At 39.3% G+C, this 22,726-nt stretch overlaps 1 protein-coding gene across 1 annotated transcript; it reads right to left on the reverse strand.

The window, feature by feature from the left end:
- Positions 1-186: 186 nt before the first annotated feature.
- Positions 187-20,234, reverse strand: LOC147866218 (Chaperone DnaJ-domain superfamily protein). The gene is made up of 10 exons (XM_087316590.1): positions 20,035-20,234; positions 16,874-16,936; positions 16,734-16,800; positions 16,324-16,383; positions 16,190-16,240; positions 16,013-16,093; positions 15,473-15,585; positions 15,054-15,174; positions 1,096-1,222; positions 187-777 (listed from the first exon to the last, which is right to left on the reverse strand). The coding sequence occupies exons 1-10, from the start codon at positions 20,151-20,153 to the stop codon at positions 674-676; spliced, it is 906 nt and encodes a 301-aa protein (XP_087172716.1). The 5' UTR covers positions 20,154-20,234; the 3' UTR covers positions 187-673.
- Positions 20,235-22,726: the final 2,492 nt, after the last annotated feature.

Genomic DNA, 22,726 nt, shown 5'->3' on the forward strand with positions numbered 1-22,726 from the left:
TCCTAGTCCAACATTTACAAGAATTTCATAATATTAGAAGATTCTCTAATTTTAGTCGAGTGTTCCATGTTAAATATTGATACCAGATAACCTAAAATATGATCAAGTGAAGCCATCAACATCAATGTTTTCTAAAGGAATAACTAGGAACCTTCCACAGTACTCGAATTGCAAATAGAGCCCAAATAAACATGTTGAGAAAATATTAATAATTTGTTGCAACAAGAATTAAGTATTTGATTATATCAAGATCTTATAACCGTGAGTTTCTTTCTTTTTAATATTACATATACATAGCAAGCAGAAAGGCTTCACCTACAAATTTAATGTGGTATTTACCTTCTGCTTATATAAGATTTTAGCATATGCTTCCAATAACCCTCACAACTAATGAATCCATGCTGCGCTCAACTTAATGAGCTGGAGAAAAATGTGTTTGAGTAAAATATTGTCTGAAAAAGGATAATATGTATATTAGCCCTTAGTAGGCTGAAATTGCTTGATTCATAAGCCAATTCATTGGATGCATTATCATCTTTCTATATCATAAAAGATGAATACATAGGGATTAACAACGCATCTTAAGATACACAAACACAAGATGAGAGAGGATGGATATAACACTTCAACGTGAACTGAATTTCCATTTCCATACAGATGGCATACCAAACTACTATCTCCTTCGTTTTGCTTCTTTCTTCAGCTCCACATGATAAAGATCCAAATTCGTGCGAATCCATAGACGTCGGAAGATAAGCTCATCCTTTGCCACCTCATCTTAGAATGCAAGTGTGAACCCACCCATCACCCCGATATTTGTCAGTTTTTTAATCAACAGTTCCCTAAGATAATTATATGAAAGAAGGGTAAAACGCCAAAATGCCCCTAACTTGTTGGGTACTAATCACAATACGCTGAAGTTAATATAAGAAATCACCAAAAATACCCGTGCAGCAAATGTTGTAATACATGGTAAAGAAGGGTATTCTGGTCATTTCCAAAAACTTAGGGGGTATTCTAGTGAATATCCAAACTCTTAGGGGCATTTGGTGTTTCAAGGAATTGGCATCAATATTGAGCACTAATATGTCTTACTCAGATTTTTCCAACTGACATTCGATATTCCAAGACAACGCCTTGTGAGAAATGCCGCATCCTCCCAGGCATATGGAAGATGTTTGATCCAGTATCTCCATATCCAGCATGTTTGCCAATATATCAACTGTCATAAACATCTCTTAATTATGAACTTTGAATGCCCAACATATATAAAAGACATGGTTCCACAACTTTCCAGTAAGTAAAATAGACCAAACAAACAAAAACATCACTAGTTTTTGTAGCAATGGACAAATACCATGATGGCATGCTCACTGAACCCTGGATAATGGCTTCAAACATAAAATTCTGTGGACACCTCGAACTATATTTTAGTAATTTCAAAATTACTAATCCTTGAAAAATATGTCACTAACTTATAAAAGATAAAATAATGTGGATTTAAAATAAGTTGTAAATGCAAGGTGGGTTTTTTGGATGCCTTTATTGTTGAGAATGATTAGAATTATAGCCCAACGGCTAGTTATCCCAACGCCCAGATCTTGGCCTTTAAGAGGAACCTTCTCCTCATGTATAAAGTGATCTCTGTGTTTCCTCTCTCCTGTTGTGACATATATGTATATTCTTGAGAATAAAGATGTTTTTCTCATTTTTCAATATGGTATCAGAGCCTAGATCCGCCCTTATGCAAAACCCTAGATCTTCCCCTCTGCCAAACCCTAGATCCGCCCCTCTGCTGGTGTAGCAGTGAACGGAACAGCACTGTCCTAGCATCCAAGAGACGAAAGGGAGGCTTCTCCTTAGGATGACAGTGCTATGTGAATGAGAGGTGACTTCAGCAAAGAAGTCATAAGAGGAGAGATGAGATAGTCTATGTTAAGAAGATGGATGAGGTGTCGTCAAAATTGAATGAGGATCAGGTGAAAACATTGGTGAAATACATGAAGCAGGCTGAGATTGTAGCGTCTGGAGGTGTGACGGGAACACAACCACCACCTCGCCTTCCAGATTATTTGTGAGCATGGATGTGCATTTCCGAGAGTGGGAGCCATATTATAAACAAAAGGTAACTTCACCCTTTGATGACTTAATTGAGACTGAAAATATGAGGGAAGGAGATAATGGTGAGAGGTTGCTAAAAACAGGATACACCAGCTGAGAAACAAGTGAGCATAGGAGATGAGGAAGAAGAAGGAAAAGAAGACGAGGAACCTGTATGTGTTGGGGCTCAACCTGAGGGGGAGCTAAATGTGTATACCTAGAGTGAGAGGCAAAAGGAAATATGAACACGTCTGCAGTGCCACTTGTGCCATCAAGTCCCATGTCCCAACTTGCCTCGACTTCTGAAATACCTATAGAACTCCCAAACCCAGAAATCACAGGTGATATGATTTCCTCTCCTTCTCCTATAGTGGTTAGGAGGACCTCTCGCAGTAATGTAGGAGTCCCTCCTGATCGTTATGGTTTTCCTCATGATATTGCTCAGTTTATCTCTTATTCCAACATATCAGCTACACATAGAGCATTCATTGCATCATTAGACTCCGTCACTTTACCCAAGTGTTGGCAGGTTGCTAAAGAAGATCCAAAGTGGAAAGCAGCTACGCAAGAAAAACTCAGAGCTCTTGAGAAGAACAAAACTTGGGAGATTGTATCACTACCACCAGGAAAGCAGTCGGTTGGGTGCAAATGGGTATGGGTATTCACAATAAAATAGACCCCAGAGGGTAAAATCAATCGTTACAAGGCTCAATTAGTGGCTAAGGGATATAGTCAAACATATGGCATTGATTACAATGAGACTTTTGCACCCGTAGCAAAGATGAGCACTATTAGAACGCTTATTTCCTTGGCAATGAATAAGGATTGGAAATTACATAAATGAGATGTAAAAAATGCATTCCTTCATGGAGAGTTGATGGAGGAAGTGTACATGAATATCCCCCCAGGTTTTGGTACAATTCAAACAATAGGCAAGGTGTGCAAACTAAGGAAGTTGCTTTATGGACTGAATCAATCTTCTCGAGCTTGGTTCGACAGGTTAAGAAGGGCTATGGTGGGTATGGGATACCAGCAAATCAATGTGGACCATACTATGTTTTTCCGACAACAAAAGGAGCATACTACATTACTTGTTGTGTATGTGGATGATATAATCATCACGGGTGACAATGAAGGTGCAACTAGGTAAAGAGTTTGAGGTGAAGGATCTAGGGTTGCTACGATACTTTCTTGGAATTGAGGTAGCTCGTGGGGCAGACGGAGTTGTTCTATCTCAGCAAAAATATGTATTAGATCTTCTCACAGAAACTGGAATGTTGGGTTGTAGGCCTATAGCTTCTCCAATTGACCCAAAGATTAAGATAACTGAACTTGCATGAGAAAAAGTTGATTGTGAAAGTTATCAAAGATTGGTAGGTCGGCTGATTTATTTGACTCACACTCGTCCAAATATTTCATTTGCAGTAAGTGTGGTAAGTCGCTACATGCATGATCCGAGGAAAGATCATATGGATGCAGTGTAGCAGATTCTGAGATATCTCATAGGTGCCCCAAGGAAGGGATTGATCTTTAGAAAACATTGTCACATTGAGGGCTATTATGATTCTGATTGGGCTAGTTATGTTGATGATAGGAAATCCATATCAGGTTACTACATGTATGTTGGGGGCAATCTAGTCTCTTGGAAGAAGCAAAATATAGAGCTATTGCACATTATGTACTATAAAAACCCCTTATGGGGCACATAAGGAATATAACCTTTTTTCCCCTCATTTTGGTGTAATTCCTCTCTCCTTCTCTCTCACACGTAACCCCCTTGGGAGGGGGGTGGAGCCATTCTAGGCTTCACCCCCCACCCCAACAACACTTTTGGCACGCCCGAACGGACGACCTTCCCTTGAGAAGAAGTCACGTCTCCCTCCCTTGCTCACCCTCTCCAACAATAATCTATCTCTCTCTCTCTCGTTGCATCTCCGTGTTATGTGTGTCTATGGGATGGAAACCCTAGTCCCTCGAAAGAAGAAGAAGAAAGAAGTAGCAGAAGGGAAGTTGTACTCAACCCCAAGTACGCTTACGAGAAAGAAGACGAGCTCGTCACGCAACAAACACCCGATTTCTCTGCTACGTCTGCTCACACTCAAGACTCTCTACTCATTAGGGTTAGGGTTAGGGTTTCCCTTTTCGCCTACGTCTCCTCTCCCCTCTCAAGCTTCTCTCTGTCTCTGTTTGTTTTGCTTGCTCACACTCAAGACTCTCTCTCTCTCTCTCTCTCTCTCTCTCTCTCTCTCTCTCTCTCTCTCTCTCCTAATCTTCTTCTCTGTCGCTCAGATCTAAGGAGCTCCCGCCCTCGCTTGCCTTTGATTCCTCCCGTTTTCGCATCTATATTTACATCTTCGCACTCAGTAAGTAAGGTTTCTAGCTATGGCGTCCGAAACTGAAAAGCTGAGATCAACCAGCTCCTTAGCCTCATCATTAACACCTTCTACAGCAACAAGGAGATCTTGCGAGAGCTCATCAATAACTCCTCAGATGCTTTAGACAAGATTCGCTTAGAACATCTCACAGACAAGTCAAAGCTCGATTCTCAGCCTGAACTTTTCATTTACATTGTTCCCGACAAAGCCACAAATACTCTTATCATCGTTGACAGTGCCATTGGAATGACTAAAGCAGATCTTGTAAACAATTTGGGTACTATTGCGCGTTCTAGAACCAAGGAGTTCATGGAGGCCCTTGCAGCAGGTGCTGACATGAGCATGATCGGTCAGTTCGGCGTGGGTTTCTACTTTGCATACTTGGTGGCCAAGAAAGTTGTTACCACGAAACATAATGATGATGAGCAATACATCTGGGAATCCCAGGCCGGTGGCTCCTTTACTGTTACTAGAGATGATGGAGAGCCTCTTGGAAGAGGTACCAAGATCACTCTCTACCTGAAGGAAGATCAGCAAGAATACCTTGAAGTTGTTAGAAATATTGAGAATCGATTAGATAGGTATATAGAGTTACAACCACAGAGATGGATATATGAAAACAAAACTTCTTCTATTACATATGAGAGTAACTCACAATGGTAGTTCACCAGTGAGCCCACACCTTAGAGCTTAGATGGGAAGTGGACCAGTTCACTACAAAATTAGTGGGGATTGATGATCAATACACCACTGTGTAAGAGAGTGGATTATATTCATATTCTCTGTTTGGTCTGAGTGTAACATTAAATGTGCATGTCAATTGATAGTAGTGGAGATATTCCTTTTTTGTCAACTTGTCATTAATATGACCCAACTCCCTAGATACAAGATAGAGCTAGATAGTACTTATCTTGAAGTCAATAGCACATACTTCAAGACTAAGTACATTGTAACTTGCACACAAAATATTCTAGTTGACTTGATTAGCCAATCCTATTACCTATTTTGCTCTTTCCTAAATCCATTGTGTCCTACACATCTATGGTTTCCTAGATTAACACCTTATCGACCCATATGGTCGAGTTGCACACTAGCCGCTCCTCATTTGGGGTGCTATCACAAAATGTGCACTCTAAGAGCACATATGGGGATAGATTTACAACCTGGGGCTGATCATTGATTATATCTAACAACATTCACAATTTATCAGCTATCCTATTTCTCTGTGGGTTGAGAAGCCGACGACAAAGGAGGTTTCTAATGATGAGGAAGAAGAGGAGAAAGAAACCAAGGAAGAAGAAGAGGGTAAAGTTGAAGCGATGTCATTTGCAAGGCGAAGCTTGTTGCAAGGTATGAAGGAGGAATGGCCAAAAATAAGAAACTTCAAAAGTTTTGAAGGATTTGTACGTGAAGTCCGACCTACAAATCGAGAACACAACCTTGTCATTGAGTCATATTCATTGGGGGAATTGAGGAGCACATGAAGAAGATTGAATCAAAGAATTCATTGGAAAACTATGCATACAACATGAGGAATACCATCAAGGATGATAAGATTGCCAATAAATTGGATGCCGCCGCCGCAATCACTGCCGCTACCAGAATACCAGTTGAAGAAGACTGAGAGGAGAACAAAGAAAGAAAAGAAAGCAAGAGAGAAAGAGAGAAAGAGAAAGGGGCAGAGAGGAATATTACAATAACTCAAGGGCACACACTCGAATTTCAAAAGTTCGAGGGTAGAAGACAAATTTTAAAAGCACAAGGGCATAGTACAGAATTTCAAAAACTTGAGGGCACGCAAACAAATTTCGAAAAGAGAAGGGCAGGACACAAGATTTCTAAAACCGAAGGATACTTAATAGGACATAGAATTTTGGAAATATAAGGTTACAAAAACTTATCACTATTCACACTAAGAAGGAAAAACATATATATATATATATACACACACCCACAATCATTGATAAACCTAAACGAAGGTACCATAGTGGATAAGACGATTGGTGTGCGATCCAATCGTGCAATTATGCTGACCGAACGAGAAGGTTCGTGTCAAGCCAACTCCGATCGAAGTTATCAATCGTCGAGCAGTAATCCGGTCAAGGAATTTCCGACCGTGAGAGAAGACCGATAGAGGTCCGATCAACAAGAGTTTTTTCGACATGGGCTTATGGGTCCGGCTTATAGGCGTGCCAGGTGTTATCTGTATAGGTGTACGGGATGGATAAAAGATGTAATGTATGGTGTGTAAAGCCTAAGGTGTGTAATAGGTAATATGCATAGGAGTGTGTGAGGATGAGTATGTGTGAGCACATACACAATTATGTGTATGTGACAAGAATGTAACGGTCGTCTTTTTGTAACGATCATTATTTACCGTTACATTATGTACTATAAAAACCCTTTATGGGGCACATAAGGAATATAGCTTTTTCCCCTCATTTTTGTGTCATCCTAGAATGGCTTCACCCATAAAGACAAATACAAAATGACAAATCCAAATCACAAAAATGTGAGACGGGAAAAATGTCTATCCATTATGTGCCCCATAAAGGGTTTTTATAATACATAATGTAACGGTAAATAATGAGCGTTACAAAAAGACGACCGTTACATTCTTGTCACATGCACATAATTGTGCATGTGCTCACACATACTCATCCTTACACACTCGCATACATATTATATATTACACACCTTAGACTTTACACACCATACACATTACACCTTATCCATCACATACACCTATACGGATAACACCTGACACGCCTGTGGAACAATGCATCGCACATCGAACCCACAAGCCCATGCCGAAAAAAAACTCTTGTTGACCGAAACTCCATCGGTCTTCTCTCACGATCAGAAATTCCTCGACCAGACTACTGCTCGACGATCTATAACTTCGATCAGAGCTAGCTTGACACTTCTCGTTCGATCAACATAATCGCACGATTGGATCGCACACAAATCGTCTTATCCATTGCGGTACCGTTATTTAGGTTTATCAATAATTGTGGGTGTATGTGGGTGTGTATATATAGATATAGATATGTTTTTTATCTTCCTTAGTATGTGTAGTGATGAGTTGTGTTTCCAAAATTTTATGTCCTACCTCTCAGGTTTTTTTTCTAAATTTATATTAAGTACTCTCCAGTTTTAGAAATTTCGTGTCTTGCCCTTCTATTTCTGAAATTTGTTTGTGTGGCCTCGAGTTTCTGAAATTTTCTTCTCTGCTCCTTTCTCTTTTCTCTTTCTTCGATTTTTGAAATTCCCTTGTTCGCCCTTGACTTTTCAAAATTATCCTCTCCGTCCTCAAATTTCTGAAATTTTGCGATCTACCCTCGAGTTTTCAAATGCCCCTCTCTTCTTGCATCAATTCTTCACTTTGTATTCCAGCCTTTCACTTCTGGCGGATGGCAGCGGCTATTGTTTAGACCATTCGCATCTCCGCGATGGATATGAGGCCATGTATTTCACTATTGCTTAGGCCTCTTCTAGTTGGGATTGACCTCAAAGATTGACCGGTGATGAGGAAGGGAGGTGGGAGCTTTAGGCACCAAAGCCATGGGTGCCATTGGCTTTAGGTTTCATTTTTAGTAGCACATACCTACACACATAGGCGTACACGCAACATAGACATAGGGAGGCAATAGACAAGGAGAGAGGGAGACTTCCTCTCACGGGAGGGTTGGTCGTTCGTGCATGCCAAGAAGCCTAGAATGGCTCCACCCCCCTCCCAAGGGGAATTACGCGTGAGGAAACGAATGAGAGGGAAAAATGTTATGTTCATTACATACCCTATAAAGGGTTTATATAGAACATAGTCTAACGGCTAATAATATGACCGTTACAAAAAGAAGACCATTACATGCTTGTCACATGCACATAATTGTGCATGTGTTTACACAAATATTTAACCTCATTCACACTCTCCTATATTACACATACAAAACAACCCCTTTAACGTGTTTTACCCTTATACCGTCCCGTACAACTCCTAGGGTAACACATGGCACACCTGTGGGACAATGCATCACACAATGAACCCACTCGCCATGGCAACTATTAACAACCGAAACTCCATCGATCGTCTCAATGGTCAGAAATCCATTGACTTGATCATAGCTCTACGATCGATAATTTCGATCGGAGCATTGCTTGACTCAAACCTTCTCGTTCGGTTAACATGTCGCTCAATTGGATCACACTAATTGGCTCATCCATTGCGGCATGGGTCTTTCATGATTCTATTACATGTATGTGTATTTTTCGGTTTCGCCATGTGAATTGAGCTTTGTATTTTGTACACTTGGTCTCTAGAATTTTTACCCTCAAGTTTTTTGAAATTTTATTTTCGGCCCTTTATTTTTCAAAATTTCATCTTTAAAATTTTCTCTTCATACCCCTCTTCTCTTCCTTAGTTTCCTTCTATTCTCCTCTTTTTTCTTTTCTTCTTGTGCGTTCTTCTCTTCTTCTGCTTCTTCCTCTGCATTTCTTCCTGTTTTCCTTCTCTCTGTGTGTATGTTCTTTCTTTTTCTTTTTCTGTGGTCACCTATGGCCATTTCCATACGTGACGTCACCATCTGTCGACCGTCAGCTCGGCCGCTACTATTTGGCGGGTTCGTCCATGTCTTTTCGGACACCTGTGAAACTTTGGCCATCTCTTGATGGCCAGCTTTGTTTGGGGCCGTCTTTGTACGGCTTTCGGACTGCTACTGTTTAACGGGTTCAGCCGTGTCTTTTCGGACACCTGTGAAACTTCGGCCATCTCTCAATGGCCGGCTTTGTTTGGGGCCGTCTTTGTACAACTTCCAGACCATCTTTTGGGCTCTGCTATCATCGATCTTCGTTCGTCCGCTCCGTCGTATGTCAAACCGCAGTCTTTGGGCTGACGCTTTTGTGTCAACCGATTCTCGGCCCAGCCATCTGGCCGCGTCTGTCCGGCCGCCGCCGTTTGTCGATTGTCGAACCGGCTTTGTCCTACGGCCGTCACTAACTCGGCCGTCTTTGCCCGGTTGGCCTTCACTCAGTTGTCATCGTCCATTTGTCGGCCGGCCATATCTGTTCGCGGGCCGGTTGTCGAACATCGTTCGTCGCCGTTCATCGGTTGCCGACTGTCCGTTCGGGCTCTATCGAACCGTCCGTTGCCGTTTGTCGGCTTTGTCGGACGTCTACCGTCTGTCTGGCTACTTCCACCAGCTGGCCATGTCTCGGTTGGCTGTCCGACAACGGCCCTGTTCGTTGGCTGTTTGGCCAGCCGCCGATTGGCACTATTCGGCGCCATCTACAATCATGAATCAGGAACGAAATAGCTTCGATTTAGCCCACTTGGGGTTGAGCCACCACCATAACTTGGATTCAAATAACCACCATATCCAATATTGGCAACATCAGGGCGAGGAGATGGTGGTGGTGAATTGGGCCTCACTCCACTCTCTGAACCATATGTAGAGTTTCCATAAGAGCTCATTGTAGAGGGAGATGCACTTCCATAAGGCACATTACATCTAGAGCCATGTGATCCCTAGTTCACATTGCTACTCATTCCACCATAGCTCTAATTTAGATTCGGACTCAGGCTCAGAGTTGCCATAGGAGGGGGGGAGAGCTTGGGTGGAAGCGATGGAGTGGGGAGTGATGATCGCTGCCATAGCTGTGAGGAGTAAACAAACACGCAGAGAGGAAGGTGAGATGAGGGGATGATGAATGTAGAGAGGGGCTGATGATGGTAAAGGCATCACAAGCATATGCAAGGTCATCATCATGATCCTCCCCCTCCTGTGGATTCTCCATCATCATGTGGGTGTGTCTACGAATCTGTAAAATGCCCACAAGTCACTACCACCACCAAGGAAAAAGGGGACGAGGAAGGCAAGAGAGAGAGGGAGAAGAATATTGTGTGCTTCCAAATCATTTTTCTCTGTACGTGTTTCTAAGAGAGCTCAACTGATAGCCTTTTCACCGGGATGCAACTGTGGACCAATTCTTCCAAAATCCTTTTCTCCCAAAATCTTATGCATCAATTTTTCTTCTCAGCCATGGAAACTTCTACTTCCTCTCTTAGTTTAGCTACTTCAGCTGCAAGAAGACCGTTAGTATTCTGCAGGTTCTCCACCATTGAGCTGACGGATTGAAGACGATCTTCAGCCATGGCTCTAGATTTCCTTTCAGCTTCTATCCTGTCACTCTTCTCTGATCGGATGGTCTCCATGTCTTCTTCAAGTCTTTGATCTCATCAAAAACCTCCTATTGTATCATGTAGAGAGTCTTTCACAAAAAACCTCTAATCAAAATGGCTCACCATATAGTGATTGTATGCACAAAAACACACTCTCTAACACACACAAGTAGAGGCATAGAGAGGGAGGGTGAAAGATTAGTGATGGTGAGGGAGAGTGAAGGAGGGAGAGAGTGACCTTATATTTCCAAAAACTCCTTATTGGGCACATAATGGACATAGCTTTTTCCCCTCATTTCTGTGTCATTTCGTATTTTTACTTTCCTTCTCTCTCTCTATCGTAATCCCCTTGGGAGGGGGGCTAAAGCCACCCCACCTCAACAACACTTTTGGCACGCCCGGTGGGACGACCCTCCCTTGAGAAGAAGTCATTCATACTCTCTCTCTCTCTCTCTCTCTCTCCACACAAATCGTTCTTACATCTCAGCATATTCTCTCTCTCTCTCTCTCTCTCTCTCTCAGGAAAACGAAGCTTTCCATTACCACAGCTCAGTCACTGGTCGCAGTTCCAGACCCAGAAGTAGAGTCGCACTCCCTGCCTCAAGTCGAAGTTACCAAGACAGAGTAGAGAGAGAGAGAGAGAGCTCCACCGAGCTCTGCCATGGCTAAAGAAGGAGAAACGGATGAAGGTGAAGAAGAAACGGAAGAAAGGAAGGAGAAGAACGCAGGAAGAAGACAGACAGAGAAAGAAAACAGAAAGGAAGAAAAAGACAAAGAAGTAAAAGAAAAGCTTGAGGGCTGGATAAATTTTACAATAATGCGAGGGCACGCAACCGAATTTCAAGAACCGGAGGGCAGCGGATGAGAATTTCACAAGCTCAAGGGTATCCATTAAAATTTTGAAAATTTTGAGGGTAAAAACGAAAATTTTTAAAACCAAAGGGTACAAATCATGAATTTTCGAAAACACAACTCACATGATGAAAGAAAGAATACACAAAAGCACAACACGATTTCACGACCCATGCCACATTGAACTAGCCGATTGGTGTATGATCTAATCGCGACTTGTGGTGAGAGTCAAGCAAAGCTATGATCATAGAGCAGTGATCCGGTCGAGAGATTTCCAACTGTTGAGACAACCGATGGAGTTCCGGTCGAGAAGAGTTGCCATGGCGAGTGGGTTCACCGTGCAATGCACTGTCCCACATGCGTGCCATGTGTTACTCGTAAGAATATACGAGGAGGCATAAGGGTATGTGTAATGATGTGGTTGATATGTATGTATAATATGAATGAGTGTGTGAGGATGAGTATGTGTGAGGTCAACGGCAGAATATAGAGCTATTGTTGTAGGAGTTGCGGAGATGTGACTAAGAACTCTCCTAGTAGAACTAAAGATGAATCAAGAAAATCAGATGAAGTTGTGGTGTGACAATAAGTCAGCAATCAGCATTGCCAACAATCCAATGCAAGCATCATAGGACCAAGCACATCGAAATCGACAGATTCTTTATCAAGGAGAAGCTTGATAGTGGAATATTAAAATTGAGTCATGTTTCTATTGAAGATGAAGTAGCATATTGTCTTACGAAGGGACTTGGGCCAGTAAGTTTTTCTAGATTGTGTGACAAGATGGGCTTAGTGGATATCTTTCGCCCATCTTGAGGGGGAGTGTTGAGAATGATTAAAATTATAGCCAAACAGCTAGCCCAACAGCCAGATCTTGGCCTTTAAGAGGAACCTTCTCCTCATGTAAAAAGTGATCTCTATGTTTCCTCTCTCCTGTTGTGGCATATATGTATATTCTTGAGAATAAAAGTGATCTCTGTGTTTTCTGAATGAAAAATAACAACAATTTAATACAATTTAACTTATTTTCTTCACTAATGGTCTTGAGATAGAATATGGCTTTCGCCACGATCTACAAACAAGACGATGATTGATACTAACTGAGTTCGTTAACAGAGGGATTGAGAGAGTTCTATCATTCCCATTCGCTATCTCAACATCATTCGATTATTGGTGAGAACTCAGAAGATGGCCCAGCAGGTGGAAAATTTTCTGTATTGCATGCACGTATATGAATTAAGAGTAGTCCCTCTGTTATTGGATGGAATTTTTAAAATGAAGTGTAGTTCTTTAGCTCATATGATGCAAACACTCTATAATCCCAACCCTAGCCTCATAAATCCTCTCATCACCTCACTCTCAAGACACAAAACTAGTTCTCTATCAAGTAAGCTTTAGAATAATGATAAGAAGAGCTTCCACTACTACAAGATAGTTGGATCTTGTTAGGTCGTCAATCCTAAGAATATACGGCATTTCACTTCTACATGGATTACTTCTATTATTCTTTTCCATGAACCTACATTGTATGGTAAATATGGGAAATCTGGATGAGTAATTCATAATGAGCCCAAAATTACGAGGTGGCTACTTCATGAACTTGGTGCACATAGCAAAAAAGTTGTACCAAATGTCATGAATTGAAAATAAAGAATTTCAACCATAACAATTAATTTGTTGACCCTTTCAAAAAGTAGCAAATAAGAAAATGTGAGAACCTTAGAGAAAATCCTGGTGAGAAGTGTGGTTCAAACCAGTAAACTAGTACATACCTCAGCTGTCTTCTGAATCAATGAGGATAACGTCTAGGCATGCTATAGCACCACATGCTAGGCTGATGCACACATTTCACTATTCGCTTGGATATCAGAAGCTATGCCCTCTATGCATCTACGTAAAATGATTCAACCATCACGGTGGCTATTGGATACAAAGAATGTAAAATAAAGATTCCCTCTGTCAATCATTTTTCCAATCAAAGAGGAAAAGAGTGATTGGGTAGATATATCATTGAGTGGATTGTAAGAGCTTGAATCAGTTCCAATTTCCGGCCAATATTATTTTCTTGTTCTTAATCATCCACACTAGATTGATTGCTACCAATAAACCGAGTGACATTCGAATATCAAAAACGAGGGATTCTCTTGCATAAATGCAATCTCCCACTTGATTTGGCAACAAATCTTTAGGTTCAGTCCAGAAAATTACTATTAAACTCTACAAAACCTACATGCAAGAACTCCCATTTGATTTGAAAGGAATGTGAGAGAGAGAATGATAAATAACTATTAGAGATCAAAATTGTCCAACGAGACAAACGGGTTAATTCATGTTATCAATACTAAAACAAAAAAAATGCTTTAGGTTTCCTAAACCTCCATGATCATGATCTTAATGCATCTAGTGAAATAATTTTTGAGATGGTTTACAAGCATTTAGTTCTAGGTGTCATGTGGATAGAGCATGGCATGCAATGATCTCCATGATCTGGTGCCCATGTACCTTATATCATAGTACACATGATTCACATTGTCGTCAGCATTCCTTTGCTCCCTCTATGGTGACTCCTTGGCATGTTTCCAAATGGAGATGTGGAGCTATGAAAATTAGTATGTGTGATTGCCATTGCATTTTACATGCTTACACAAGGGTTGATTCCCTAAGCTTTTGAAGCGCAGGCAAGATTTTGCCAAAGTGTCGTGGGTCAACCTTCTCCATCATTTGTCAAACTGTGGTGGAGATCACAACGAGGGTGGCATAATTCTCATTGATGTGCTGGTAAGTTGGACACCTACAGAAAATGTTTGTCGCTTTCAATCTCTCCTTCACATAATTTGCAAAATCTTTCAGCTCTAGATATGTGAAGTGCTTATCTTGCTTCGATCTCTAGTCAGTGGAAGGAAACTCTGCGTTGGTCTATTGCTTTATGGCACTTGTGCCACTTCATCACCTGTGAGTACCAACCCTGATCCTCTATGTGTTCAGTTGTTGCCATTTTCTTTGATGCTTGAGATGTTTTGCTAGTAACTCTTTAATGTGGCATAGTTCAAATCACGTTGATGAGATTCACTGTTGGAATAATGATTCTACCATGACTAGGGATGTTGCCAATTAAGCACAAATAAGTACAGGACTCTTGGAAATGTTCCTATTGGCATTGTTGATCCAGATTTGCATATCCTCGAGTTAGTCAATCCTTGTTGACCTAGGTCATAGAGAACCGCCCATTCTTGCTTGTAAATGTGACTCGTAGATATACATAGGAAGAGCTCATACAAGTTTTATACCCAAATCTAGGGCTTTCTGGTTTGGGGACATCATTTTATTGAAGTGGACATTCTGGCCACTTGGGTCTTAACAGATTAAGAATATCCAAGTGACCCAAAAGCGAAAAGATCAAATTATAATGCTTGAACAAGTATATATCACTAGAAACCTCCGGGAAGGGCTACTAGGAGGAAAGGTTTATCCCCAAACAAAAACGTGGCTTACCACCTGGGTATATCCCTAAAACGAGAGAGAGAGAGAGAGAGAGAGAGAGAGAGAACCTTTCCAATAGTGTAGGGAAGAAGAATAATCCGAATACCAAACAAGTCCCAAATTTCTGGTGGGTCTGCTCCTTGAATCTTTAAGTTTAGGTCTTTGCTAAGTTCATTGTCAACATTTTCTCTACAATTAAAAAATGAAGAGTATTAGGATTTTAACACAATCTATACAAGAACAAAGATCAATAAATAGAAGTATTACATAATGCCATGTTAGAATGTTTAACCTAGACAGCATTAAATTGCTCCATCGCCATCTAAAATTAATATGAACACAAAAGAGTTCACTAGTAGGCATGGGGCAAAATACTTTTGTCAGCAAGTTTGCATATAAAAAATCCTGAGCTTTTATTTTCGCTTTTTCTACAAATATTAAGATTAAATTTTAATGATCCATGTACACTTCCCAGGAGAGTGACTACCTGTTTTTTGTTTTCAGTCCCTTTTTCTTGTTTTTAGCACCAGCATTTCGCTCAAGCTCAAGTGCTCTTAATTTATTTTTGTAAGCTGGAGTTTGCTTCACCATATCCATCATCTGCAATGAACATGACATTCAAGCTCTATCATGTATGTGTAGCAAAATAAACCAAATTGCAATAAGAAAAAGCATGGAAATATAAGCAATTCTAATACAAACTCAGTAACACTAACATTGCATGTCCACATAGAAAATGTACATAATCTAATATGCTATTAAACTGAACTTGTTCATATAAAGTCTTTGGCAAGAGAACACATAATCTGAACCAGTCTAATAACCCCTACCATTTTCAAAACACCGAAAATCTATGACTTCAAAGAAATATGTGCACTTTTGTATAATAAATTATAAGATGATGGAAGAACACAAGGATTAACATATTATATTAGGTTTTCTGGGCATGAGAAAGTGAGAAAGAGAAACAGCCAAAAGACTAATGACGCCTAATTTTAAGAAAAATCTAAAGTATTAGAAACATTACCTGTGAATAACGAGTCCATTGATTCAAGTATTGAAAACCAGAGAGAATAATAAGAAGTCCAGCAAAAACGGCCCTTAGATCCTATCAATTAATAATCATTAAACATGTCAGGAAGACAATTTTGTACATTCAGATTCAGAACGAGACACCAACGATATCAAAAAGCAAAAAACAAACCGTTTGTGGTCCATAATATGCTTGGTAGTACCTTGCAGTGTTGTAGAACACCTGTAAAAACGTCATAGAGAAAAATACTACGTAAAAACAATATTAGCATTGTAACGTATAAAAGCCAAACCAAAGCAACAAACCTGTTCAGGGTGAGCCAATGCATAATCATACTGTTCTCGTGTTTTTTCATCCTTGAGAATCTGTGTGCATATAAACATGACATTATGATTTCAAATAAGAAAAAAATAATAATCGGTCTATAAGCAGAGGGTGACAATTGAACATTATAGAGAAAAAACAAGAAAACAACCCATAAATAGCCAATTCAAAGCATTGTTATCCAACTCAGTTTTAGATTGTGTCGAATAAATGAATCACAATTATAGAGATTAGTATAATTATTATACGATCCTGATCACATAAAGCAAAACTTCACCTCTAAGAATTAAAGAAATATAACACATGTATAATAGCCATGTGTATTTATTTCTTATATGTTATAAATATTTATTTAATTAGACTAAGTTTTATTTTGAAGTTGACAAAGTACCTCATATGCAGTTGCAATCTTCACAAACACTTTCTTAGCCTCTGGATCAGGATTCTTATCTGGATGACTGCATCAAATGTCTTAGACAGGGCTATGTTTCTATATGGATAACAGTAAAAAGACTAGAATAGAAAGCATACTATTTCAAAGACAATCTGTAATATGCCTTTTTTATATCTGCTCCTGTTGCAGATTGTGTAACCCTGCATCATAAAATAAAGTATTTTTGCATAAACAAAATGATTAGGTCTCTCTCTAGAGGGTATGTAGCAATAGGACTAGAGAGAATGTGCTCACAGACTCATTTCATGTACCTAGTTGTGGCCATTTGATACTCTCTTCACCCCAACGATTCTTATCTGGGGGGACCTAGTCCAGACCGTCATCACAGATCTTGAGGCATCACTGATAGGTGGATATTGATGTGGAAACCTATTCTATCCATTATCTACACATGAGTCGGCCTAAAGTATTGATAACCCATGATATTATGAGGTCTAAAAGATGATTACCATCGATGGTCATAGAGGCTCTGATCAGGTCGGTGTCCTTTCTTCATATAGATGGGAGCTACCTCAACATGAATATGTCAGGTTGCCTATAGAATCTTCAATATAGGTGGCAAGTGAGGGTGACACTTCATATTGATATGTACTTTTAAATAATGTGTCTTTGAAGAAATACAGGAAACGTGGTGCCCATATTACATATACAACAATAAATTGTAGACATAATCAAGGTCTTATGCGTTTAAGATGCCAAAATGGCCTTAAGACCAAACAAGAGATTGCATCTTAAAATGTTTTCTCGTCTTTGAGAACAAAAAACAAAAATAAATATAACTAAACATCGAGTACTAAAGGCTCTAGATAGATATCTATGAAATTAAGTTTCTGAACTTAGATAGACTGAAACTTCTGCCTTTGAAAAATCTGCAACATGTGCCCCTCCAAGATGGAGAGATATCAGCTGTGAAAGCATCTTCACTGCCAGGAGATAACAGCCTTTATTTTTCGAGGACAGTGGTGAGTCACTGACAAAGCTGTAATCTAGATGGTTGAGCCCCTACATGTTTGGCACATTTCTATTGTTTGATCTATCATAACCCCTTTCAATTTTCTTTGTCAAGAATCCACTAGCCTGGTCCTTGATGGACTTGCAGCATGTAAATGAATGATGGAGCTAAAGAACATCATGATTGTTCTTTGCTGACAAGTTTTGGTTGCATTATTATTCTTCAATAACTTCTCTCTATGTCTCTTGAGTTCTAGCAAGAGCAGTACAAGCACCATCGGTCTTCGTAAAGAAAAAAATGAAAAAAATGAAAGAAAAAGAAATAAAGAAATTGTGTGACTGTTTTGCATGGCATAAAAAGTTGTGATAAAATAATAAAGAGAAACAAATTATGGTCCTTAGAAGAATTGCAAAACTACATTGGTATGCCCAAATGGAATCATGTTTTGACTTCCCTGGTTTCAGCATAGATAGACTACCTCCCTTTCAGTACTCCTTGGATATAACACCTCTCATACCAACTCACTTAGTTAGAGATTAGCAAATTCATCAAGCAAGAGACTAGGAGGACATGGGTCAAACCTATCCAGGATTTAGGTAGGAAGATAACTTCTATTGATACCATTTGCTTCACATCACTGAAGATGGGAGTTATACTATGCCCTGGATATGGATATCCATCTATGTCATGGATTGACATGTATCATTGAACAGATCCACACCTCATCACACAATTGAAGATAGAGATAGGTAGGTATATGGGTATGCCAATTGAGCAAAGTATATATGTCCATTGCCATGAGATTCAAGATATCTCCACTGCATCTTTAGGGAGGAATTTGGACCATTATCTCAAGTCATGAACTTCTATAATCAGGAGAGTTGGAGTTGGTTTTACTAAAGATTCAAAAATTAAGGATTTCTCTTGAGCAGTAGAGAACCAGCAGAGCCTTTATATCATTTTCATTTCTTTCTTCGAATATATTGTATTACCTTGCTACAAGTGAGCATGCATCATTTGATTTCAGAGTGAGCTTAAATTCATCATTGAACCATATGGTATGAGATAGGTCATACTTTCTGTAGCTCTGCACACTGCACTTTGGAAAAATGAGCACATTCTCAATATCACAAGTAATGTGCTGACACAGGAGTGATTCCTCTGATGTGTGAGCATAAGTAAATTTTTTTCCTTTTCGTCTTCTATTACCATCATGAGGGATGCATGGGTTTCTGCATCTCGTGGAAATTTTGAGGTAAATGTATAGGTTTGTAATTCAAACTTGGATATCTAACCGAACTTTGAAACTTTGTATTAAATCTATTGCTTCACTTTGACTAGTACATACTCAATGGCATTAGCTCCATAGCTTGTTGTATGGCATATCCAATTGTGTGAGGTATAGAAACTTTTGGTTCCATTGAGAGCTACAAGATGCATAGAGTTCATCATATTTATCATGGTTTATCCATATGCACTTGTATTACAATAACAAAAGTGTCATTTCCATTGGGTTTAATTTCTAAGCAAGGATGTTTATAATATGACTCCAGTGAGAAATTTGTGGTTTCTTCCTCCAGATGTCCAATCCTTGCAATGATGTCTCCATCGGCTGATGAGACCTAACACGAGATTGCAACTTAAGATGTTCTTTCATCTTGGATAACCAAAATAGGCATAAATAGCTTAGTAAAACTTCCTGAGGTACCCAATATTCCATTGGCTAAGCATTTAACTTTGTGATCCATGGTCTTACAGTGGGCCATCGTCCCACCAAGAGGCACCCTGGAGCTGATCCATATTCTTTCATTATCAAATTAAATGCTATCACTTCAGATCCCTCATGTTCCACTTTGATCATGTCCAAGTGTGGACAATCCAAGGTATATAATGTATTGACATTTTATCCCATGTAATTGGAATAATTATCACAGTTCAGCAATACCAATAATGATTATAACCCTGTTCTGCCAGCTGTTTTGAAAATGTAAGTGCAAATCTTGGGTACCTTTGGTTTGGAATAAAAGTAACTGATTCATAGTTCTGACTAGATACCTTCCTCATGTACTAGACTGTGATTTGTATGTACATTTTACTCATACATTACGTGGAAATGTTTCATTTTGGTCTAATAGAAAATATCGCAAACACGTTTGGTCCAATAGGTACCTCCAAGGAAGATAATAAAATCAAAATCTCTCTTATATAACCATCTCTGTGTGTCTGCCTCCTTCACTCTTTCAAACAATATGCAATTTACGATATTAGTAGTCAAATATTGCATACCCGAGAAGGTCATAGCAGTCTGCATCATCGCAATAGATGGCTTCGGTTCTCTGAGGAAGAAGCGAGAAGAAGACAACGATAGGGATGAAGATGAGCGTCCAAAGCGATGCAGAACCCATCGCTCCGTCTCTGTCTCTGTCTCTGTCACTGTCTCTGTCTTCTTCTTCTTCTTCTTCTTCTTCTTCTTCTTTTAACTCAAAAAATGTGAAAGCTATTTATTATCATGTCTTTTATCGCCGTCTTCTACTTCATTTTCTTCTTCTTCTTCTTCTTCTTCTTCTTCTTCTTCTTCTTCTTTTAACTCAAGAAATTCTGAAAGCATACAATGGACTGCAGGGATCGTCAAGTAGGGAGCTTTAGGCCATTGGAAAACATACAATGGACTGTAATATTTTCCATGATCACATGAAGTGTGTCACATCTAGAAAAAACCTACTTGTCACAAAATTGTAAATGTACACCTGAATAAGTCGTCATTTACCATGATAGCTTATTCATTTCTTTAAAAGTGTTTTAGTTTGAGGCGTGTTCACATAGATTGTTACCTCTAGGAGTAGTGTTTCTCAAGATTTCATCATGTGTGATGGCAACATATTCATTTCTTCGAAAGCCAATTGTTGTTACCTATGGGAGTATTTGTCCAAGATTGGAAAATCTTACTTGCCATGCTACATTTGTTACTGAACCATTCCATCTACATTTTGTTTGGGATCCAACAACTACAACATTTCCTATAACCAATATTTGTTGGTTTCATGGATTTTGCAAGCCCTTTTAGATTTTTCGTTACATGCACGTGACTCTATGACAAATTGGAACAATTTTCAATTTTGTCGAACACATTGAATGTCTCGTTACCAAGCCAATTTGTTCAATCACCATTGATCAATATGTATATCACATATGAAAGTCCTTGTGAAGGACTTGGCATGCTTGTAGCTTCACAAACCACATGGTACGCTTCCACAAAGCATAAAGCATGTCACTCTTGTTTTACTTTAATTTTTTATTGTTTATTCAATATAGGAGATGACCTCTAGGTGCCTATTTTTATCTATTCACCTCTTCTTGGATGTTAAATATTTTGTCAAGTCGCCCAAGCATATGCATCTACGCTTATGAGCATAACATCATATTCTTGATCTAGCTTTTTCCTTGCAATATCATTTCTAGAAATGGTTGCACGTACTATATCATTCTAATTCTTTGTTGGTGTAGTGCTCATGCATGCCTCTTATTTTCTTGAATATATGAGTCAATTGGAACATTTTAAGTTCAAGTAATGGTTCGGGAGCTGACGTATCATGAGCCATTGCTTTGATCTATGTGTTGGAGTTATGAAAACTCAATGTTTGGCCTAATCACTCAAGACCCTATAACACGTTCGCGTTCACAAGTGGAAGGATCGCGCATAAATGGAAGGATAAAGAATATTTTGGTTAATTTTAGGGCTTTTTCAATGATTTTACAAAACACATTGATACGAGTATCATACATGTTCAAATATACTATGAAAAAGGTTAAAAATTCACTATTTTCGTGATTTAGAAGTAAATAAAAAAAGAGGAATTTCAAAAAGTTACATTCTCAATTTATATCACAAACTTCACAACCAATGTTATTTTATAAGAAACGATTTTTTAGAAATCATAAAAATTCAAAACACATGCTTTTATATTACTCGATTTGTTACAAGCGGAATGTAGTTACACTTAATAGCCAAAAATACATTCATGATCACTCATTTACAGAGAATCACTACTATAACTAATATACAATGACGATTCCTCCTCCTCATCCTCGGATGTACCAATCAGTGCATTATCTTCGCCATAAACCAAATGGTTCAACTCTAGATTATATGTAGCAGATCTCGTTTGCCTTCGACTCGAGCCACCTTGTAGACTTGGTATTTTTATTATTATTATATCTATTGTTGACTTCCTTAATCGTCTGGCTTTTGTAAGCGTGAAGTAGTACACGATGATATCCACATCAGAGATATCAAGGGTCGAGGTGTTATGAATGTTTCGCTTCCTCTTCCTACCTCCCCTTATTGTTGGGCATTCAATCATCTCCAATGTATACTTACCTGTAAAAGCCTTTGCACTTCTAGTGTTGTACCAATGAACGTTTGCAGACTTGATCATGTTTTCTATTTCATGCATTAGCACTTCTAGATTTTTACCAACCCAAAATTGGTGGCCATGTGAGTTCTCATCAGCCGGCGTTGCAATCAACATCCCCGTCGCGAGCTCTTGCAAATTGCCTTGCCATCCACAACAAAGAGACATTTATGTGGGACCAAGGATGACCAAACTGTCATTAATCGCATTTGCTGGTTGCTTTGGAGTTTTATTTACACGATCATGTTGTAGCGACCATGTGAATGGCGTTTCCAAATTCCAATTATCACCAAATACACAATTGTCTATAATTCCTTTCTGATCACTAAAAAATACATCCCACCATGACGTGTCTTGTTGTGCGGCATATTTCTTGGCGGCCCCAATATGCTTCTTTTTTTTCTAAGGCTTGGAGCCGTAACCGTTTTTGTTCCGATACCAAGTCGCCATGCAACTGTCCTTTCTTCTCAATTGGCATTTGTTTAGCTCCATGGACAATTGTAATTAGAATACAAAGTAATAACTGGCAACCACCTTTAGGTTCCCATGTTGTAGAAGATGAATAT

This window comes from Azolla caroliniana, unplaced genomic scaffold (genome assembly GCF_043228905.1).
Source record: "Azolla caroliniana isolate FFs.n. ecotype wild unplaced genomic scaffold, voAzoCaro1.0.p SCAF_3, whole genome shotgun sequence".
Lineage (NCBI taxonomy): Eukaryota > Viridiplantae > Streptophyta > Polypodiopsida > Salviniales > Salviniaceae > Azolla > Azolla caroliniana.